Here is a 23,305-nt window from a genome sequence, read left to right on the forward strand (position 1 = left end):
AGGATCTGGTACAATTTTGTCTCCTTCGCCTGCTGTTTCCCAAGTTCAGTGTATGGCTTTCTCAGCCACCAGCTGGGAAATTAAACTAGAAATCCACCTTTACTGGTGTACATAGTTTTTCTGTTTAACTGGTAGTCTGGTCCACTTCCACGTTTTTTTTCTGTAATAAGGCACCACTTTGGGGGCCAACGTGAAGTTCAGAACTCTGAAAAAGTCATGGGCTTTACGTTTTGAATTTGGTTTACATTATTTGGCTTATGTATAGCTCTAGTGACTCATGCCTACTTTTTTGTTTCACATTGCATCACCAGAATCACAGTTTTATTATTCTTAATGTATTTCTATAAGAAGTATAATTCTTCCTTATTTATTCTGAAAGAAACCCTGCAGCAATGCTGTGATCTGTCCCAGCTGTGGTTCAGGGAATTCTTCTTAGAGCTGACCATGGGCAGAAGAATCCAGTTTCCCATTGAGATGTCCATGCCTTGGATTCTGACAGATCATATTTTGGAGACCAAAGAGGCATCAATGATGGAGTAAGACCTACTTGTGCTCTTCAGCTGAATGATCATTCTTAATGATTGTCTCTCCGTATTATAATGTTACTGCTTTAATTGCTTTTAACAAGCAGTCACTGAGAAAGTATTCTAAACCTTCATATGCTTTTCCTCTTACATTTGCTGATTTACAGATTCTCAAAGTTTTCTTTTTGAAGTGAATAATTGAAATAAGACACCTTTCATATAAGTATCATTGCACCAGCCAAATATGTTGTTCCCTGAGTGAGTTCTCTTTACTTACTCCTCAAAGATATAATGCATAGTGGTAAAAGCATAGTTCCATTTTGATGGAAAGCTGCATCTAGAAAACAAGTTTCAGACTGCAAACTTATCTATACAATTTCTTGAACTAACAAAAGACTTTCTTAAAGGAGAAAGTGTGATTCTTTTTATATAAACTCAAACAAAAATATGATCCTGTTTGCATGAACCACATGTAGATTACAATACTGGCTGGCTTACATCACCTTGACTGCACCATCCTAAAGAATCATAATTTCTATAGACATGTAACTTTTTTTTATTCTTTTTCATTCAGGTATGTTCTGTATTCTTTGGACCTTTATAATGACAGTGCTCATTATGCACTTACTAAATTTAAGAAGCAGTTCCTCTATGATGAGATTGAGGCAGAGGTAAAGTAACCTTACCTACTGGAGACAAATAGTCTGTACCCGAATGTGAAAATTATGCTAAAGGCCAAGACCTATTATAAGAGATTCAAAATAGTTGGAGATAATAAACAAACTAAGAAGAAAGTCCAGAAGATGGGTGATATGTTGTGACCACTGGTTGGGTGATATGTTGTGAGGAAACCTGTAGACCTGTGCAGAACGCCTCACATTAATGGTGAAGCCTGAATGTCATCTTCTCTTGTACTGGGAAAATTGGATGCATTAATTTCCTTAATTATGTTTGATAAACAGTGGGAAGTCTTGGATAAGCTCCCCTCTTTTAATTTTAAGTATCTCTAAACGCACAATTTTTTTCCCCCCAAGGTAAACCTATGTTTTGACCAATTTGTCTACAAGCTGGCAGACCAAATATTTGCGTACTACAAGGCAATGGCTGGCAGGTAGCTATTCCAGTAGTCAGAACTTTTATTGATGCATTTCTGCTCTGGTTTGCTGTCTAATATACTTTAAGCGTTTTCTTCCTTTCTTACTAGCCTGCTTCTGGATAAACGATTACGTTCAGAATGCAAGAATCAGGGAGCAACCATTCAGTTGCTACAGTCCAACCGCTACGAGACACTGCTGAAACAGAGACATGTCCAAGTGAGTTAACTCGTACTCTGTTGTATTCGAGTTGCTTGGCAATTTTCCAACGATGTTGATTTCTGTAGGTATATAAAACTCTTTCTGTGCTTTATGTCCTGTCATCTAAGTGGCATAAATGACATTTGAGAATCAGCTTTTTTGTCATATGGAGTAAATTAAGAAAAAACCGTTAAAGATCCTGTTTTAATGCAAATGTCTGTTGCAGTTAAGCAAACACAAGCCAAATAGGAACGTCACGTGTGGTAGCGTTGTCTTCCTAAGAATGTCTTTCACCAGTTTTCAATATGTTGTCGGCACCATGTCATAGAAGCATAAAATGCTTATATAAATAGATGTAAATGCAACATGTGGTTTTACTTGTTTTTGTGAGAATTGGGATGTAAATTGTAATACTTCATTTGTTCATGAATTTATAAATTTTATCCATCTGCTTTGTTTCTGTGTGTTTGGAATGCAAGTTCACCATGTGAGAGTCTGTTAATCTGTGCAGTCTCATAGTCCTTGTACAGCTTGTCTCGTAATTTGAATTTCAGTTCAAAACTTCGTGGCATTTTTTCTTTAGCTTCTTGGTAGGTCAATAGACCTGAACCGACTGATCACTCAGCGAATTTCAGCAGCCATGTATAGGTCGATGGAACTGGCAATTGGTCGATTTGAAAGTGAGGACTTGACTTCCATTGTGGTGAGTGTTGTGTTGCAGTTTTGCCAGAGCACTAACACTGCAGTTAGAAGTCTAGAGTGCTAGTTCTTTTTTTTAATTATTATTATTTTAAACTTAATTTAATTTAATTTTTTTTTTTTTTTATTTCTTTTATTTGTATTGAGACTGATAGACATCTAGCGCTTTTTTTTCCCCATTATAAATCTGTTTGTTTTTTAATGGCAGAAGCAAAAAAGTTTTCTCAGGTTTTGCTAGACGTCCTCTAAGTATTCTCTCAGCAAATAGTCACTCCTGAAGGGAGAAAAGGCTGAATGACTAACAGGCAAACTTGTTTTATCCCAAACCCTAATTAAATATATATACAAATAGGAAAGAATTTAAGCAGTCTTATTAGAAAAATAACAAAACTTTTCACTCTGATGCCTTGTTTTCATTTTTCTGTAAGCGTGAAATCATATGATGCTATGGTTGAACTTCGTCTGGTTTACTAGGTGTAGATTGACAAAACCCCTTACCAGAGAAGCAGCTTGTTCTTGCAAAAGGCATTTTTTTGTGATGTAGTTAGTCACCTGCAGTTACACCATAAATTATACTGGCAAATCCTCTGTTGCCTTTGTAGTATATTTTGGACTTTATTGATTCTGGTGTGCTATGATTTTTTCACTCCATACCTTCACCCGTATCTCTGTTCAAACAGGGCTTTGGCCTGACCTGACGCAGTACTCTGGAGTACGCTGCTGTACATGAGACTGTGCAAGTCCCAGTCCTTTTGAGACTGAGAATCTTGTTCTTTCCTTGCTCGGAAAAAAAAAACATGCTGCAAGCGAGGGCACTTGTAGAGAAGGCATATACTGGGGGCTATGAGGAAACAAGGCAAATGAGTATTCTTGTTATTTAAATTTTTGTAAATGCCCGCTTTTGTCCGTGCATATAGATAAATTGCAGACCACAACAAAACAGCCCTGTGCCTGGTAGAATCAAAATGAGTTTTTTTACCCAGGCAGCTTGGTTTTGTAGCATGACAAACTAATAATAATTTTTTTTGTGGAGGAATGAGATCTGACTCGTGCCTGGGGAGGGAGAGCATCTGTGCAATATTGAAGTGTCTTTTTGAGTAAGTTTTCTGATTAAAATGCTAACAAACAAATTTTATTTCCAGACAGCATGACTTTGACAAGTAAATAGGCAGCCAACAAGAAAAATATCAGACACATTGAGTTCTGCTGGAATGAGACAAAATTAAAAGTTGTGCAAGAAAGTTTACCATTGGTCTTTCCGTGAGAAATTTTTTACCTGTGAGATTTTGTCATGCAGCTAACTACCTTGATTTCATTTCATTCTTTACTGAAGATAAATACTGAGGCCATAGAGCTGTGCAAGGAGCTTGGCTTTTCATGACTTTTCAGTGCTTGGTGTTATAGCCTTTGAATTACTTAAACGTAGTTTTTCTTTGTTATGTGCAGGGTTTTCTTAGTAGCTAAGTGAACAGAAACTGTTGATGTGTTTCTTAGGTCATAGGTTCTCTCTCTTTCTTGAGTTATGAAGTGGCAGAGCTAAGGTGTTGTCACTCCACCGTCCTTTTTTTTCTTTTCTGTTTTTTTTTTTTAAATGAAAATAATTTCTGCTGAAAACTGCTTAGTTTCCTCAGTAAGCAACTGATACTAATAGTTTAACCAGTAAGTTTCTCCACTGTATTAAATGCACTGCTCACTTTCTTTCCTCTTGTTTTTTTGTAGGAGCTGGATGGTTTGATAGAGATAAACAAAATGACTCACAAGCTTCTGAGTAGATATATGACCTTGGACAGCTTTGATGCCATGTTCAGAGAAGCCAATCACAACGTTTCAGCCCCTTATGGAAGAATCACTCTTCATGTCTTTTGGGAACTCAATTATGATTTCCTTCCAAACTACTGCTACAATGGATCCACTAACAGGTTAGCGTGGCAGCTTGTTGTTTGCAGCAGTTTTTCTACCACCCTCCTGCAGCGTCTTTCCTAGCAAATGCTGACAAGTCCGTCTCCATTCATTTAGTGTGTTTTCTACTTCTGATGCTTTAATTGAAATGAAGCAGCATGAGTCATTTTACTAAGTACTGTCAAATGTATGAAAGCCTGTTATTTGTCCACAATAGAAGTCAAATGTAACCGCAGCATCCAAATTCTGACATTTTAATGACTTAGCTATGACATGCTGAAAAATAAAGTGTGTCCAAAACCATTGCAAACTGCATATCAGGAGGATATTTTGGTAAACAGGATCCTCAACTGTGAGATGATGGAAATAAAATTATATTCCTTATTCTGCATTAATGTGAAGAAAAGGATTGTTTACTGGAGAAGGGAAGAGTTCAGTGTCCACTGCAACTACAGTTGCAGCCTTTAAGGAGAGTGAGTAATAGAAACAGAAAGGTAGGATCTAAAGTCTGAATGAGTGGAAGGTGCAATGCTTGGGACTTTGCATTTCTGGGCTTCCTGCTTGTGTGCTGGTTTTACGATTTGTGTTGCTTTTAGCCTTTACTCAGGTTTTGGTTAAAGCACTGTGAAGTGACAGTAAAATGCTGTTGAATATTGAGCTGTAGAAAGAGCAGGAAGCCTGTTCTTATCTTTCACTGGTTCCTTGGAGAGCTTTCCCTATCTGACAGGTTCCATGATGGTTACATTGCATTTTAGATCCAGGCTTCTGTCTGTGCACTCACACCCAAGAAAGAAAAAAAAAAAAAGGGTGTGTGGTTTTTTTGTGGTTACATTTTAGCCAAGAAACTTCTGTTACGTGAATCTGTCTGCACAGGAGAGTTGCATGTATTTCCGAGGAAGCTACTGTGCAGTTGATGTATCTGGAGATCAGTATGGGAATATTCAGTGCAAAGTATTAAGAATCATATAAGCATAATATTAAAAGAAAATCTTGATGAAATGCTGGTCCTTCACTTGTCGGCTTTAATGAAAAATATTCAATAGCTCCTATAACAATTCAGTCCATGTTCATCCAGGACTGCCGTACTGCAGACCACAGTGCTTGGGAATGCCGAAGGACACCAGCACGATCCCGTAGGGCTGTTGCTTGTCTGTTTAAAAACTGTACGCACGAATTGAGTTAGGCTGATCCTCAAGCTTGTTGGGTAATTAATACAGAATAATTAAATTAAGAGATGATAAAGGGAGCCAGATCTTAGGCAGTATGTGTACCATGTGTCCAATTTCATCATAGAATTGCTTTGGTTTCAGTCAAAAACAGCAGTGTGGAGAGAATTAATGTGTGTGTTGCACACGCTGTATGGTGCCCATTGATATTTTTGCTGGGAGAGGGAACAGGGAGTTTCTAGCTCATTATGTCTGTTGCTGCCTTGCTGTTAGCATGAACTTTAAATTGATGAGCTCTCTCTGCGTTCAACTGTACCGGTTATGGTGTGCAAATACAGGAGTACATAGTGAGGAGCACTGTGAGAGCTGCTAGTTTAATTCTTGACTCTTGATAGGTAATGTCTTGCATGAAAGCTACGTGTAAACAAGCGAAGAAAAGTAACAACGAAAAGCTGAAAGAAAGAGAAATAAGTATAAAAAGCAAGAGAAGTTGCTTGGTGGTGAGGGGTTGGAGTGCTGCCAGGAAATGTGTAATACCTGTGGCTTGCCTTTTATGAATTTGAACACAGCCTAGGTGTAAGGGTCCTTCTTTTAAAGTTAGTGTTTTGGTCAGATTAACTTGTGCCCAGTACCTTTTGAAGCTCTTTTTCCAAGAATGCTTGAATGTGATGATTTCAAACATTTGTAAGAGTTCAAGTGTTTGGAAACCCTGCAGGTTTGGTTCAAAGGCTAAGGCTATTCACACAGAAGTATTGAAACCTGTTGCATGTTTAATTATTTGGGACTTAGGAATTTTTTTATATCTGATAATGTACTGAGATTAAACTGTGAGGCTGTTATTAAAAGATTTAGCAATTTAATAATTGCTGAATAATAGCAATAGTTGCCAGTTTTCTGGAATTTAGTCTCGTTAGTGGCACAGCTGTGTCCAGGCTCGGGTGCAACAGTGTCTGGAGAAGGAATAGGGAGATGACCGAGGGGACCTCTGCGGATGGGCATTAGCAGTGAAATCCAAGGGTGTTTTTAATCTACTTGTTGTCCATCAGGAAAGAAAGAGAACGAAGTTTTGGATAATGGCATGAGCACCTGAACTGCAGGTGAGGTCAGTGTCCTGATGCTGGCAGCAGCCATGCAGAGGCTGAGTATGAAAACAAGGGAGGCTTGTGGTGATTTTTTCTCCCAGGGAGCGTGCCGGCCTCTAGCAACAATCAGGTGTTTCTGTAAAACAATAATGGTGGGATGTTAGTGCATTTCTGGCCCTTTACAGGTTTTTTTTTCCCCATTGCTTTGTCCAGTCCTGTTTTTTAAAGCTATGTGAGGTTTTGGCATTCATGACGTGCTGTACTGAGGAGTCTGCAGTGAAGTTGTGTGCTGCACGAAAAAGTCTTTTAGTTTCCTCTCAAGCTGTTGCCTGCCAGTTCTTATACTGAAAGTGACTGTGAACAGCCGTTTCCCCACTTGTTTTTTCTGTGCTGCTTGGGATTTTTTTTACGAGCCCCCTCTCATGTTGGCCCTCAGTTGCATGTTTTTCCAAGCCAGGAACCTTTGTCATGCGTACGCCTGAGTCTGTACTTTTTTAATTCCCCTGCATCTTTGTGGAGTTGGGAGGACTAGGGCTGGCGAGAGGATTCAAATGACATAAGAACAACTTACAGATTTTTGTTCTTGGTTTCTTTTCCACTATCTGTAGTGTTCCTTTTTCTGCCTTATTTTCTTTACTAATTCTAAGCTGGTCTTTTCCTTCCATGATAGCATATTTTGTGTTCAGGGTTAACAGAGGAGCAAGTGTGAGAGAGCCTAGACATTTATTTGGATTGAGGATTTTTTGTGCTTTCTTGACACAAATGAGACAAGCTTCCTGAGACAGTAGTCAGACTTGTAGCTCCATCTCCTCTCAACACATTATCCAAATCTGTATTCTCTGCTAAAAATTCATGTGTATAGCACTCTTCCAAATGCAGTATGACATGTTTCTTCAGAGGATACAGATTTGTCACGGAATGAACAAAAAGACCAGCTTTTTATTTTTCGTTCTTCTTGCCTGCCTCCCCCTTCCTTTTGCGAGCTCTCCGTCCCTCTCGTACTGCTTTTGAGACTAGTTTTCACAAAGAACAGCTGTGTCTTCTTGTCTTGCATATCATCTGTGATAGTCACTGTTCAGAAGGATTTTCAGCCCTTTCAGATGCTGCTGCAGCAAACCTGAAAAGCAGCACTGGCAGTGAAAACTACCTAGTTTCGGCTACAAAGAGCCAAATGGTATAGTTATATAGGCTCATGCAAAGTAGGGGTGACCGTAGTCAAATACTCCATCAAATTTGACAACAAGCACCTTATCTTCCCCCACCTCAAAAAAAAAAAAAGAAAAAAAAAGTCTTCTTTCTGCCAAAATGAAAAGTGATAGCGACGGAGTGTCAGGTGTCTGTTACTCTTTTGTGCTCTGTTTTGTCTGCTGTTGCCTCACACTTAAGTTTGTAGCCCCCTGTTCTCTCTATCTTGACATTCATGTTCAAGAAGGGTGAGTTAGATCTAGCATTCACTAAGAGAGGAGGTGTAGGGCTACCCTTAGATCTGGTAGACAGGACAAGCTAGTTTGAGAAGGCTGGAAGTTAAAAGTGTTCATACCAATTAGACAGGGAAGTGCAGAGGGACACTTTCTGTATGAGCAGGGAGGGAGGATTGCGATATCTTATTACGAGATGAAGCTCAGAAAGTTCATGAATGAGATTGATCTGGTTCCTGCAGAAGCAAGGCAGCAGGCTTATTGACCAAAGTGGTCTCTTTCAGATTTCTCCCTATTTGCTTAAATAGATTATGGTAATTAGAATCATAGAATCGTAGAATCATTTAGGTTAGTTTGTGTTGTGGTTTAACGTGGCAGGCAGCCAAACACCACACAGCTGCTTGCTCACCCCCTGCCCCTGCAGTGGGATGGGGGAGAGAATCAGAAAAAAAGTAAAATTGGTGGATTGAGAGAAAGACAGCTTAATAGAGCAGAAAAGGAAGGGAAAATAATAATAATAATGATAAAAGAATATACAAAATAAGTGATGCACAATGCAGTTGCTTACACCTGCCAAACAATGTCCAGCCAGTTCCCAAGCAGCAGTCACCGCCCCCTGGTCAACTCCCCCAGTTTATATACTGAGCAGGACGTCATATAGTATGGAATATCCCTTTGGCCAGTTTGGATCAGCTGTGCTGGCTGTGCCCCCTGCCAGCTTTTTGTGCACCTGGCAGAGCATGGGAAGCGGAAAAGTCCTTGACTATGTAAGCACTGCTTAGCAACAGCTAAAACATCAATGTGTTATCATCATTCTTCTCATACTAAATCCAAAACACAGCACTATACCAACTACTAGGAAGAAAATTAACTCTATCCCAGCTGAAACCAGGACAGTTTGTAAAGTGCTTACTATGAACTCCTTACTGGTGGGTATCACAGAAACGCTGATATAAAATGATTTGATCCCTAAAATACTTACTTTGGGGCTGATGTTGTCCCTTAGCAATCACTGTTGCAAAGCTTTGGTAAGCCAGCAGGCTTTTCATCTGCTTAATCTACTTTAACTGCTTACAACCTGCATTGATTAAAATGGATAAATTGCTGTGAGAACATCAGCACTGATTAAAAATGAAAAGAACTGATTATCTTGGGGTATGCCAAAACCTGCATCCAGCAGTATCTGAGGGAAGGTAAAAATTTGCCTAGCTTTAGCATTGATATTCAAAGAGCTTCAGTCCTTCAAAGAGATGTTCCTGTTTCTTGGAGGAGGAGCAGGAGGAAGCCAACCAGCAGGATGTCAAAAAGAAAACACACACACACGTTGAAAAAATTTGAAGAATAGCAGATGATATATCTGAATGATATATTGGGATTAGTCACATACCTCACAGAATGGTGCACGCTCTTTTCCCTTTTGTATCCTCAGTACTTAGCCATAGCCCCGCTGTAAGATACCAAATGACCGTATCTCTTGCTCCTACTTCCTTTTCTTGACCTCCTTCTTCCTCTCTCGGCATCTTTCCCCCACGTCCCTCAAGAAAAATGGGTGCTTGCTTCAAGTCTTTAAGAAACCTTTAAGATTATTTTGCTACTATTCTAAAACATTAGAGATGGAGAAACCCCCAAGAATGTAGAGGAGCACTGGGGAAGACACAGGAGTTACTTGTGTTTTTACAGAGCTAATGAAACTTAGACTGTGTCTCAGAAGTATTTCTCTGATACTTGATTTTTGAGGCTGTGATTTCTTCTCAATCCAAATATAGTCTGACTGGTTAGCTCCCAGAACCTAATGACACTGTAGTTCAAATATATTCATAATACCTTTTTGAAAAGAGAAAGAATAATAGTTACAGCTTCCCAAGTCATGGTATGCACCCACATTTATATTCTGAAACACTCTTTTCCTTATGAGGGTTTTAATTTAATCAACTCTTGCATCTGCACACTGAAACCCAGTCTTATCTCAAATGACATGGTGTCTCTTGATTTCTTTCATTTTAGAGATTTTCTTAGGGCTTGAAAATCTATGTCAGTTTAAAAAGGAGTAAGATGTGGAGAGAAAGAAGGGGGAATAGAGTAATCCCTGGGACTGTCATATGTTGCAGATTACTTTGAATTCCATCAAATGTTTACATCATCTCTGGTAAACTCGTTAATGAAGTATCTGTGCAGAGAACAGATTCAAGTAATCTCAAGAGGAAGTTTTCGGTTGCTATGTAAGTGAGAGAGAAGGGGGGGAACTTGTAAACTGAGGAAATGTAAATGTAAGGAGTTTAAAATTATATATATATAGTATCAAAAATAATACACATAAATGATCTTTTTTTCCTCAAAAGCTCTAAATGCAAGCACTTTCTGGACTTCAGCAAGTACTTTTGGAAAGACAGGGCTAAAATACATATGAACAAGTAGCTGAAACTGTGGGTATACCTATTTTTGAGCCGGTTAAAAAAATACAGAAAACCTTGTCCTGAAGTTATAGATTCTCACAAGAATGATTCAGATTACTCGGAAATAAAACACAGTGGAAATAATTGTAAGCAACACGGTGCAATTTATACATGTTTGGGTGAAACAATTTTTGATTAGCATGGCTGTTTTTGTTTTCAGCTAGAAAATGGATGTATTAAAAATAGAATTTATATGTTCTTTCTGGGAAAAATTATTAATGAATCATTTATTTTGTGTGTTGATTAAATTCAAATATATTTTAAACAAAAACAGATCAAGGTATAATTGTATCTTATGATATTATAATGTACTGCAAACTTCCTTTCCTGAAACCTTTTCCTAGATGCATTTATTTTACTCAGCTATCATTCAGAACAGCCTGATCTGATACAAACGTTTGATGTACACTTCTTAAATAGCTGTTTTTCCTCTTTGCTGTGTATATACAGTTTTGCACCATTTACCAAGAAATCCTTTTTATCAAGTTAAAAAATAAAGTAGCCATCCAAGGCGCCAATAATTTTGCTCGGTTTAGTAAAGTTAAGCAGAATCAGAATTGTAGTAGATGTTGATTAACTTCTTTCTGCACTAAAACCATCGGGCTGCAAAACGTGCATTACGCAGTTCACCATCAGGGGAGCAGGTCTGTGCTGCTTGTTCACGAGAGGACTCATGCCTGCAGAGTTCTGCCCAAGCACTGTTCTTCAGACTCTGGGCGGTTTGATCCTATCATTTGCAGTACTCCCTATCTTTGTGGTTCTCTTGTCATGCTCTTAGCACTATACGAAGGTAAAGCTAAACATGATTTGTATTGGTACGTGCTCACACTAAAGTATGATCAAACTTTTGAAACATTAATTTTGCTACAAGGATTATACCCTTACTCCTGACCTTTTTTTAAAGGTATTAACCTAAAGTATTTCTCCTGCTGTGAGTTTCCTTTGAGGGGGGAAAAAGCTCCAAAACATTAAGTAGAAATGTCATGTTGTTCTTTGAAGGTGTATTTCATTCTCAAGGACTTAATTTTGGAAGCACAAGGAACTTCCTTACTCTCTGTGAGAGGCTGTTGCTACTTTGTTAGTTGCTTCACGTTTTGCTGGGCTGAGCTAGCGTAGGGGTGAGAAATGTTTTGGGAGCCTGCACACTACTGGAAGAACAGGGTCCCAATAAGCGATGGAGAAGTGCATTATGATTTGTGTCCAGGCTTTTGGGCGGTGCAGGCTGAGTGCTTCCCCAGTTTCAACTTGGGCGGAAAGGCTACCGGTCTGGCTTTGATTTTATATGTAGACAAAAGCAGTATTATACAGGGTAAGGTGCGTTAGGCGCACATGTACTAACCTAAGAAAAATTAATGAATTCTTTATTTTGGTTTTATAGATTTGTTCGGACCGTGCTACCATTTTCTCAGGAGTTTCAGAGAGATAAGCAGCCTAATGCACAGCCACAGTATCTCTATGGATCAAAGGTTGGATTTAATTCCCTTTATATTTATGGTTTGCTAATGTTTAAAGGTATCTTTTTTAATTATAGAAATTATAGAATATGAAAGTTATTAAAAATGGACTCAAATACATTTTGCGAGTGTTTTAAATTCAACATACGCTTTTTTTTCAGACTTTGCTGTGAAGCTCACCACATGTTTCAGCCAAAGTGCAAGTGATTAGTCTGATGGTTAGTCTTATCTGACATAGCTAAAAATAAGTCCTTCTCTCAACCACCTTGCATTGCACAGTTGCTTATAGTGGCACAGCAGACTCAAGGAAAAGATTAATTAGTCATCTGGTGAAGTGAGAACAAAAGCCCATCTTGGGTGCAGCTGCTCCCTTGTTACAGCGATGAAGACTGTGATGGCAGGAGAAAAGGGAACAGATAGGAAAAACTGCTTCAGATGTTATCTGACTTAAAAGGAATATAGATTCTGACCATCCTAAAATATCAGATACCAAACGGCTTAAATTGTTTAAAAAAAAAAATGTAGCATTTCTTTGGCATCTTCAACCCAAAGGCCTCGAAGTCGTCGTGATGAACTTGGCCTCTGGCCATCTCATTTCCTCATTAGTATCATCTTCCTTGCTTTGCAGGTTAGGAGTGCCTAGAAGGTTTATGCAAGTTTTCAACAGACGTGTACATGATATGCAGTCACGTACTCTGTGCCTTAAGGCAATGCCCAGTTCTGAGGCTGGAAAGGAGCTTCTGTGGGTGACAAGTTGAGAGAGTACTTGGCACAAGAGAATAAGTCGTGGGCTTTTGTGGAGCTACCCAAGTGAGGAAAGTTCGCCTGTGTTCACAGGACCAATGCTATGCTCATGTGTGCAGTATTGTATGTTGGAGGGATAGATTTATTCTCCCTGATCACTGCAGATTTATTTTCTTATGCTTCAGAATTATTACCTGAGCCTTAATGACAGGTAAAGGCATGGCACATTAACATATATCTGCATTTTAATATCCATTCAGAAATACTGAGCTACTTCCAACAGCAGTAAAAACCAGCAGTGGTATCTTCAGCAAATCATTTGAGAATATTTAACAAGATGTCACTCTTAATTTTGCACTGTTCTTGAGTATCAGGGAGGCAAAATGAAAGTATGGAAAAGATCAATAAAAATACCAGGATTAAATTAGAGGATTGTTGACTAAAAGAAAAGTTTTAAAATTATGTACTCAATTATCCTTGTCATTTATACAAGTGCACTGTAAGTGTCATTTTCATGTCTAGCTACTTTCATTATCTAGCTCCTACTTAAACATGAGCATAATTAGTCCTTGTCTTACTGTTATTTTCTGCACATCATATCCTAGTTATATGGTTCAATCTCTGTGAAGTAATTTGCCCAGCAAGGTGTTTTTTGAGAGCTGAAGAGGTAGGTCAGAAGTTACAAATTTCAGTCCTAATATATCTGCCGCATTTGTAAAATTTTCATGCTTTTAAAATGTAAAGGAGGTGGAAGAGCATTCGCATGTGTTTAATGTGGAATGTAACAGCTGATTGTCTGGTACTGTGAATAGTGTTTTATATAATTGTTCTCCAACAGGGAACAGTAAATTATAAGTAAGTGGGATTTTCTTACATTAAAGTTATTATGTTTCTTGCTATTTTAGGAATTCACCAGATACAGTGTAAAGAGCAAAAACCCCACTGAATTTAGTAGAGATTGCTAACTTAATTTATCTAAGTGATGATACAGTGGGGTGAGTGACAGAGGATTAACTGGAGAACCCTTTTTTTGTCAGTCAGGTTACATTATTAAAATGAATTTAGCAATCTTTACTCTGAGCGCTATACATTTTCAGAAACCTGATTATTTTTCTATATGAGCAGGAGCAATCAAGAGGGTTCTTAGATGTATTTCTGGAGCAAGTTTCATAACTAGATGTGCCTATATTGGTAAATATTCCTGACTCTGTAGTTTTAAATTTTTACAAGAGTGTATTTTTATTCTTGAATCTAATGTATTTTGGAATTGAGGATATCTGAATGGAAGTTTAGGAGGACATTTTTACTGTATATAGCAAGTAACAGGTAGTAATTCTTATGTGATGGAGGCTACACTTTCTAGCGTATGATATAATTGCATGATATTATTCTGTGTACTATATAGCCAGGCTTGTCACAGAGAACATCCTTGTTTGGGTCTTTTAATGGTTATATTGTTGAATTGCCTCCTGACTGGATAATAGGGGGTATGGAGTAGCTATGTATTTTTTATTTTATTGTCTTTTTTGAGTTCTTAAACTACTCAAGATATTCAGCTGAGCACTTCGAATTGATCATACAGCCAAGGAATATGACTTTTTATTCTCCTTATTGGACTTTGTTGTTGTTGGTTGGTTTTGGGTTTTTGGGGGATTTTTTGGATTTGGGGTTTGGGGGTTTTTTTTAGCAATCCATGGTGTTTATTTAGGTCAAGATAAGAGCATTGTGGTTTCTTGTGCATATGTACACTCATACATGCATGTATTGGACTGTAATGGCTAAATACTTTCTGTGCAGAGGCTTTGCACGAGCAATGTGCTTGCTTAAGAGTAATTAAAGAAATTTTTAGTTTTGATCTCAAAGTGTTCACATATTCTCAGATATTTCTAAATGGATCAAAGCATTTGGTCTATATTAATGTGTATTGATGCTTAGCATAGATAGTTGTGTCCACATTCTCTGTTGCATCTGAAGTTTTCTGAGCAGTATCTTCAAGCAATTAGCAAAATAGAAACCCACAGATACAACTTACTTCTTGGGGCTGACATGGGAGCAGAGCTCTCAAGTGGGAAGGAGCCGACCTGCAAAAGCTCATCAGCCTTTTAAGTGAGCTGGAGTATTTTAAAAGCTCGTTGGGCATGGTCATTGAAATCCCTTTACTTGGGCGAAGTGTGCGTAGGGTTAATGAAATGAATGTTAGCAGATTAAAATTTGGCAACATGGGCTGGATGCATAAAATACTTGATAGTGTACATATAAGAAAGAGTCTCTTTTGGGGGTTTGAAACTAACTTTGCACGTTAATGAAATACCTGGTTCTATAGAGGTTGTGTAGACCAGAATTTAAGAGCTTCCTTTCTGGCTTATACAACATTTTCCAAAGATTTTCGTGTTTGTATATCTTCTGCATTTTGTAGATGCTAACTCATTTGTTTTGTGAAAAAAGACCCCTTTGGAAAACACTCCTCAATGTGAATATAATGGTTTTTATCTACTGCTGGTGCACAAATTAACATCAGTTTGCACTATGTTGCATCTTGTTTATCACTTCAGTAATCACTTAGAATGTTTGCCCCTTACTAGATCACTGTTAAAACTGGACAGTGAACTACCAAAACACAGAATTGCCAGAATGAATCAGAATGAATCTGTAATAAAACTTTCTGAACAAGAGACAAAGTATTGTGTAGCTCTGTGAGTGTGTGGTGACATGAGTTCTTCAAAACTAGCGTAGAAGTCAGATGACACTCCGTATGCATTGCTCATTTGCAGCGGGTGTGAGATGGTCCATTGCTCGTGAGGTGATGTAAATGTTTATTGTAAGTAAGTAGTGCACAGTAAACTCCTTGGGTGGAATGGTTTTATATTTAGATGAGGTAAATCCTATTCCTGGGAGCAGTCCCATGGTAGGTCCTTGCCTTCTCAATCTGATATATACGTGTCTCTTTTTGTATTTATGTGTTTGTGTATAAATAACAACATTCAGTAGGAGAATTGCCTCAAAACTGCTTTAAGACTGAACTGCTCCTTGTTCTCAGTATGGTATAAACATGTGTGTATGACATATAAATGCATGTAAATATATGTATTGGACTGCCTTAAAACCCACGTAAAGAAATAGAGATGCAGAGAAGTAAACAGGTTTTCAAGGGCCCAAGATCTTGGCAGAGATGAGAATATATGTCTCTTGGCTCCATCCCTTTAACGTTAAAATCATCTTTTCTCTCTGATGACATCCTAGTCAGAGAATTGTTACCATTAATTTGATTACAAAATCATTTTAAAGCATTTTTTTCTGCCCCCGCTACCCAGCCGCCCCCTTTTGGCAGTAAACCTGTAGTGTTGGGTTCATGCTCTGAAGAGAGTTTTTCAGTGTCTGTTTCGTGAAACACCTTCATCTGAAACAGCAGTAAACTGTTGTCATCCTCACAGATTATTTAAGAGTGGTGTGTAAGACAAAGAAAAACGTGTCAGCTGGAGGAAATGCTGTGTAGGGCGTGGAGAACATGTTATTGCTAACTTAACACAATAAAGATGCCTTTTGAAGTGTTTTCTAAAAGTAATACTCACCCCCATTCAGCACGTTTCTTTGGGTCATACCTATCCTAGTAGAAAAAAGTAAAGATGACGCATCAAACTTATGCCAGCTCGTGTCTTCCCAGCAATATGAGAGTTGACGTCTTTCACAAGTTGTCGGAAATGTTGTCAAAATACGGTAGCTGAAAAGACCCACTGCCTGCTGTGAAATATTTGGCAGGCGCTCTCTTGCCATTGTACAGCACCTCGGCTTCCAGGGTGCGGTGGAAAGGGATGGCAGCTGCCCAGCCAGCAGTTCTCCAGCCTTTACTGGTACAACCGAACTGTGTCAACAAGAGCTGATTTTACACGTATGTTCATATCAATAGCTGTTTAAAATGCCTGCAGTCACAGTGTATCTTCGTTTTTTAGATATACCATATTATACAGCAATCCTAAGATTTATTATGTTTTTATGGAACACAAATGCACTTAAGAGATTTAAAACGTAAGCCAGACAAGACGCGTTGTGTCATGAGGGTGAACAGTTTTTTGTCCGAAAGGCCTTTCTTGGCACTTTGCCGTGGAGTTCAAGGTAGAGAGAATCAGCAGATTTGATTGTTACAAAAATAAAATGTCTTTTGTTACGTCCTTGCCTCTTGGTTACACAAAACGTACTCTGTGCTTGGATAGAAATTTGCAGTTGGTGAATGTTTTATCATTAAAACTGAAAGGGAAAGAGAGAAGGAAGGGCCAGGAGTTGCTTCTCTGAACTCTGTTTCCTCTACAGGGAGTCACGTGCCCGTGGAGCAGAAGGTAGCTTGCGGTGCATGCAGAAGAGTGCAAAATATAATAACCCAGGATATTTCCTTAGCTTCATTAGAAGTGTCCTTACAGAGTCACTATCTTGCTTATGGTTTTAGACCGAGGGGAAATTTCAAAGACAGGCGAAAGTATACCTTTAAAATCCTGGTGAGTTTAGCTTACACGCTGAGACTGACCTCATTCTGATGGGAGCTGTGGAGAGCACCATCGTCGGCCAAGTGCGTAGTCGGAGTGTAGTAGTTTGTGGTGTGTAGTTTGCAAGGCAGTTGGGATTGTGGGGGTAAAACTTACACTGGCAAACCACCGCACTCGGGGTGTATGTTCCAGTTGCTGGTAGTGTGGCAGTCTGGGTTGCCATCTGAAAACTTCTACTCAGTTTTAGTTTATGCTAGTAAAAAAAAAAAAAAAAAAAAAACAAAAAAACCGAAAACTCTTGGTCACTTTTGATTCATTTTTCTATTTGTTTGCTGTTTTAGACTAAAGAAAAGAAACAAAAAAATCCCCTCAAAATGTAAGCCGATTATTTGCTACATGCTTCATTTTTAAATAACGGAGTGTAGCTGAAGTGCTCACTTATTGGGGGTCTGAACCTTTGCCTCTGAGTACCTCTGACTGCGTACGGGCAGCTGGAAAGGGAGGTGACACCGGAGGTACAGCCGGGAGCGCTGCGGTGAGCAGTCGGAGCTCCCTGTCGTGAACGGTGACAAAGCACATGATGCGTTTGAAGCAGTTGGGATGTCGTATGTAGTAAAAATCTCCTCCCTGACAAAAGGTTTCTAATCTATAGCAGAGCACTGTCCTGTCGTTGGCACTCGTTCTCGGCTTTTGGAAGTTGGCATGACGGGCTCCTTGCACGCTGCGGGGTTCTCTATGATTGTGGCCAGCTGAATGCCACCTGGATGGTTTTCCTCGGTGTTCTGCATCAGTTGGCTCTGCCTGCCACGCTCCTCCAAGGCGTACACCGCGCTTTTGGTCCACGCCTTCCCGTGGTCTCGTTCAGAGGTCCCGTTTCGCCCTTGCAAACGCTCGCGTCTCCTGCGGCAGAGGAGGTGCAGGCAGCCGTAGAGGAGGATTGCGGCGATGATGAGGAGCAGGACGCCGCTGGCGAGCCAGATGCCCAGCGCCAGCTCTTTCTTGGTGTTGCTCGCGGATGCCGGGTCTCGTTCCAGCGTGTTAAAAACTCTGCACTGGTCGCTGGAGGGGTTTGCGGACTGGCAGGTGACGCACAGGGTGTATGTTGTCAGTGGAGTTAGGTTTTCAACGACAAAGGAGGAGCGACTGGTGGGCACTCTCTCTTCCTTCTGAAAGCTCTTTCTCGAGTAACTCGAGAGCATGCTGTTCCAGTTGGGGTGGTACATGACGCTGTAAAAGCTGTCGGAACAACTGGCCATTTTTGGCCAAATTACCATTGCGGTGTTCCCTGTGATGTTTTGGACGGTTATTCCCATCGGGATGTTGCTTAGGTAGGTTTTTTTCTCTCCCGGTGCTGATCTCGCTGCGGAAAGGGGAGATGTTCGTTTCCCAGGGAGGTAACGGAGAAGCTGCAGCACTGGAGATGTCGTGTGGATCTTAATCGTAGTGCTCTGTAATTTAGGAAAGGAGTTCATTAGGAAACTATGCTCTAATTGTTGGTACTGCTGCGTCAAAGTGAGAGCTGGCAGTTCATAAAGTTTGGAGTATTTTAAACTGTGTACTTTTTTTCCCAAGTGAAAGGCTAGATGTACGCTTACAGAAATTCAACCGGAGCTGCTGCCTGTCCAGGTGATCAGCTGTATCTTGTCTCCCTGAGAGACGGTGTGCTTTGCAGAATTTGCAATTGGGGAACCACTTCCATTCACAGATTTTTTTCAGGTGACTGTGCACTTGCAACGGGGATCAAGGGGATGCTGGCCCTCATCCCCCATCCCGTTCAAAATTTGCCTCTATGTCAACGTTGGTATACACACTGCCTACGTATTTGGGACAGTCCCTAGAATAAGGTCACTGGATATTTTTGTCTTAAGGAATTTGTGGTTAGGTAACGTTACAGGAAACAAAACCTCTTCAAGACTATAAAGGGGAGAGGTGAATATACTTTGTACTTTGAAATGTATACCCCTCCCACAGGGAAAAACAAATGATCAGAAGTTTAAAGAGATGCATTAATAAATGCCTCTCTCCTTTGGAGCAATGTTTGAGTATTCTCTTTAATAGAACAAACATTTCTAATAGGAAAAATAGTTTAATATTTAATGTAATTTTATGTTATGAGTCAAACTCTCATAAAAAAATGTCATTGAAATCTAAACTGAATTGAACCACTGTCTGATTTGGCATTAAACTAAAGACTGACAGATTGACCATCCAACTAATTAACTCTTTACCTGTCACACAAAATACTTGCCTAGTGACTATGTTGATAAGTGGGGTTTGGATTTCTTTGTTTGTTTGTTTTTTAAAGGAAAGAAATGCAGCATTTGCTTTTCTCTCTAGTCTGAGTATCTTGCATTTTATTTTACTTATTTGGTGTTTTCCGTAATCTCAAAGCTTGCTTTTGAGAGCAGTGAATTTTCTTATGGTAAGTGGCAACTGAGGGGTGGCAGGAGTGGATCTTGAGGGATAAATTCCTCTGGCCATCCACAAGTCTTGATTTTTGCCTGTCACAGTCAATTGAAAAACAAAACAGTATCTGGAAACATCACCAGATATTATTTTGTCTCCAGTGTAATTTTACATCAGTTTCTTACTCGCCGATACTCTCCGTCTTTTGCTGGTGAGTTAGCACACCCGTAGGCACTGCTAGAGCAGCGGCTGTGATGATCGTACACTGGTGGCATCAGCGTCACAGTATTTAGCCTTGATGCTAGTCAGCCTCTTGGAAAAGCTTTCTCAAGCTAGGCTTAGTTGGTGAAGTACACCCTTCACTGTAGATACCCTTTGGATAGATAGTGTTTTTTAAAAAAATAACTAATACACTTTCCTGTGCTACGTGATTGTATGTAATTCTGTAGTCTGTCTGCCCTGAACTAATACTCCTCCTCATAATAAAATTGACATTAGAAAACCTGCCAATATTTTGAGATTCTGAATTTGTGTTACCACTGTAAATAGTGTAAGGAAAACATCTATTTTCTGCAATTTTTTAAATGCTTCTGTTAAAGATTATCTTCCTTTCAGAACAAAAAGTTGGCTTCTGCCTTGGTAGACTTTTAATTAAAATTGTTATTTTATAACAAAACAAACTTTAATAATAGCCAGTGGATATTTTCGTTCATTGGGTGGGTTTTTTTATTTTACAGTGGTGAGGGTAGCTTTTTCAAAAGCGCCTACCTCAGCAATTTAATCTGGTTCTCTTGTAGTTTAATACTCAGTTTCTAGTGGCACTCATGTGAAAGTTTTTTCCACTGTGAAAGTTTCTTGCTTTTTTTATGAACATAAATTCCCATGACAGTAACACTCTATTTCATTGTTTATGACTTCGTTATAAAAATTACTTTTTTTTTTTTTATGATGAGGTTTCAGATGCTAAGTCTCCTGGCTAAATAACAATTTACTATTGAAAATTTTCCTGATTAAGAAAGCTCACAACATTTGCTCATAACATATTCTGAAATTATTCTGTAATACTTTTATTGTATTTTATACTAGATAGGAGGCTGGAAAAATAGATATTATTTTAGTGGGATCTTGATTGTTACATTACATTAATAGTAAGAATTCTGTGACTGTTTATGTATGAAAATTGTTGCTCGAGGCTTTTGGATTATACTTACTGGGAAGTGGGAAGAAAAAGATGTATGTTCATTTTCATTACAATGTAAAACCTTAGATATGATGATCTGGGTAGATGCTGCCTTTCTAATCATGTGGTAAGTGCACCCTTTTTGATACAGCAACAATATAAAGGAATTGAGTTTGCTATTGAATAAACTTATGAGACAGACACATTTTGGCATCTACCCAACTTCTGCAGATATTAAAATCAGGCACATTAGTAAAATCAGAGCTTTTACTTGCTCATGTGTCTTCTCTTTAGCTGGTAGATCCCAATTACTTAAAATTATAATTTATTTTTATAGAACACTTCCTAACACAGTCTAGAAACAATAGTTTCATCCTTACAGCATTTTGTAAGTTGAATGTTTGGATTTTAATTAAACATCAATAATACTGTTTTTTTTTATTATTACAAAACATCAGTTATTAGAAGATATATAATTACTGGCATGTAAATGTTTGGAAAACCCATTTGATGTTTTATAGATTATAAAGTCAGTACTTACCGTCACTTCCTGACGGAAATTTCAGAACAGAGTTTTCATACGGTGATGCTGCTGCGAAAATGACATAAACACTGAATTTTCTGTATCCTTTTTCACGTGAGTTATCTCCTGCCTGATCTCTGCTTGCCAGTTTGCTTTTTCTGCTCCCCAGATTCCCTGGACTGAATTCTCACTGCTTGGTGCTTTCAGTTTTTTTCTCCGATGCTACTGGTGGCATGGTTTCTTTGTCTCTTCCACTTAAATTCATGCAAGAGCACACCTTGTCTAAAGATGCTGTTGCCTTGCTTTTCAAAGAACATACAGGAGAAAAAATAATGTCTTTTCCCCCCTCTCTTGCTTCCCCCCCCTTGGACAGTGTACTGCCTGAACATCCCGGTTATATGCTCTTGTGCCTGTACCAATGATGCTGTGAGTGATTAATGTTAGCACTTTGATGACATCAGCAACTAGCAAATCTCTCTCCTTTTTTTATTTAATTTAAGTAGGGGGAGGGAGCAAGCATAGCTTAAAAAAAAAACTACAGAGCTCCCTCTCTCTTTCCTTCCCTTCCTCCCCTCCCCCAACTTTGTCAGTGGCTTCTTCCCTAAGCATTTTATGCTTTTGTGCATCATGGGAGGGAAGCGGCGGTGGCGTGTGATGGTGTTTTCTAATCCCTTGTCACAGTTTACAAAGCTCCGCTCATCCAGCGTGGACCACTTTAGGTACTTCCCCATGAAGGTTACATTAAAGAAAGATGTATTTTTAGATTGGCTGCCTTTTTATTGTTATGTATTGGTGAGTTTTTAAATACTGAAAACATGTTTTTAGGGCTTGCTTTTCTATGACAAATTTCTGCTGTGTGAAGAGGAGTTCCCTCCCCTTAACCTCACAGCAGTAAAATGCTTTAACCGACTGGAGTAAAATTCTCCTTGCGCTATAGGTGAAATAGTTTGGACACATTTATTGTGGAGACCTACCTGACCAAAAGCACCAAAAGCAAAAGGTGAAATCTCACCTTTTAGGGACAACTGCATAAATGCTTAGTGTATCAGGACGTTCATCTGCACGTATTTTCTTAAGGTTTTACCAGTTCTCTCCCCCGTCGATGCCCCACGCCCCTTTTCTGTAAGCAGAGAGCACACGTTGTACTAGAGGGATGCAGCTTTAGGCTGTCCGCCCGGCGGGGTGTGTTTGGAGTTTAGCCAGCTCTGATCTGATAGCAGGACTGTGTCGTGTATTAGGAGTCTAACAATTAGCCAAGTGTCTATTTTAGTTTGCGTCCACAGAAAAGATGGCTGAGTATTTGGAAACAGGCCTCCTCCACAAAATCAACACAAGCCCACGGTCCTTAGAACAGAGCTTCCCAGACTGACGGACAACCCTCCAGAGCAGGGTGACCTGCAGCAGGTTACCCGGGGACGTGTCCGGTCTCGAACATCTCCAAGGACAGAGACTCCACAGCCTCTCTGTTCGACCACCCTCACTGAAGTTTTTTCTGATTTTGAAAGGGATCTCCTGTTTGTGCCCCTTGCCCCTTGTCTTGTCACTGGGCACTGCTGGGCAGAGTTGGCTCTGTCTTCTTTACTCCCCCGATGATCAGTTGCATGTGGATGTGATCCCCCTGAGCCTTCTCTTCTTCAGTCCCAGCTCTCTCAGCCTTTCCTCACAGGAAAGATGCTCCGGTCCCTTAATCATCTTTGAGGCCCACTGCCATGCCTCTCCATGTCTCTCCTGTACTGGGGAGCCCATCACTGGACCAGTACTCCAGGTGTGTTTCGCCCAAGCTGAGTAGAGGGGATGGATCACCTCCCTTGACCTGCTGGCAGTGCCCTGCCTGATGCAGCCCCGCTGGCTGTTGGCTGCCTTTGCTGCGAGGACGTACTGCTGGCTCCTGGTCAGCTTCTTGTTCAGCAGGACTCTCGAGATAAGAAAAACCCCAAAAAAACCCCAAAACCTGACCTTCTGCAGGTCAGGCTGTCTTGCTTCACAC

At 39.6% G+C, this 23,305-nt stretch overlaps 2 protein-coding genes across 8 annotated transcripts in view; one reads left to right on the top strand and one right to left on the bottom strand.

Annotated features, from left to right (window-relative positions):
- The window catches only part of CYFIP1 (cytoplasmic FMR1 interacting protein 1), an 87,155-nt gene that overhangs the window by 44,147 nt on the left and 19,703 nt on the right, over window positions 1–23,305 (top strand). For all 7 annotated transcript variants that reach the window (XM_075134675.1, XM_075134658.1, XM_075134666.1 and 4 more), the window contains 7 exons: window positions 380–536; window positions 1,099–1,195; window positions 1,559–1,635; window positions 1,729–1,837; window positions 2,403–2,522; window positions 4,238–4,437; window positions 11,915–12,002. In XM_075134675.1, coding sequence (XP_074990776.1) covers window positions 380–536; window positions 1,099–1,195; window positions 1,559–1,635; window positions 1,729–1,837; window positions 2,403–2,522; window positions 4,238–4,437; window positions 11,915–12,002 — 848 coding nt within the window. The remainder of the gene's footprint in view (window positions 1–379; window positions 537–1,098; window positions 1,196–1,558; window positions 1,636–1,728; window positions 1,838–2,402; window positions 2,523–4,237; window positions 4,438–11,914; window positions 12,003–23,305) is intronic.
- LOC142074243 (fibronectin type III domain-containing protein 9-like) lies at window positions 17,731–18,681 on the bottom strand. The gene has a single exon (XM_075134765.1). The coding sequence runs from the start codon at window positions 18,679–18,681 to the stop codon at window positions 17,851–17,853; it is 831 nt and encodes a 276-aa protein (XP_074990866.1). The 3' UTR covers window positions 17,731–17,850.

This window comes from Calonectris borealis, chromosome 1 (assembly GCF_964195595.1).
Source record: "Calonectris borealis chromosome 1, bCalBor7.hap1.2, whole genome shotgun sequence".
NCBI lineage: Eukaryota > Metazoa > Chordata > Aves > Procellariiformes > Procellariidae > Calonectris > Calonectris borealis.

Excerpts from the sequence above, each read along its gene's own strand:
- LOC142074243 (XM_075134765.1), bottom strand. The coding sequence starts at position 18,681 with ATGAACTCCTTTCCTAAATTACAGAGCACTACGATTAAGATCCACACG.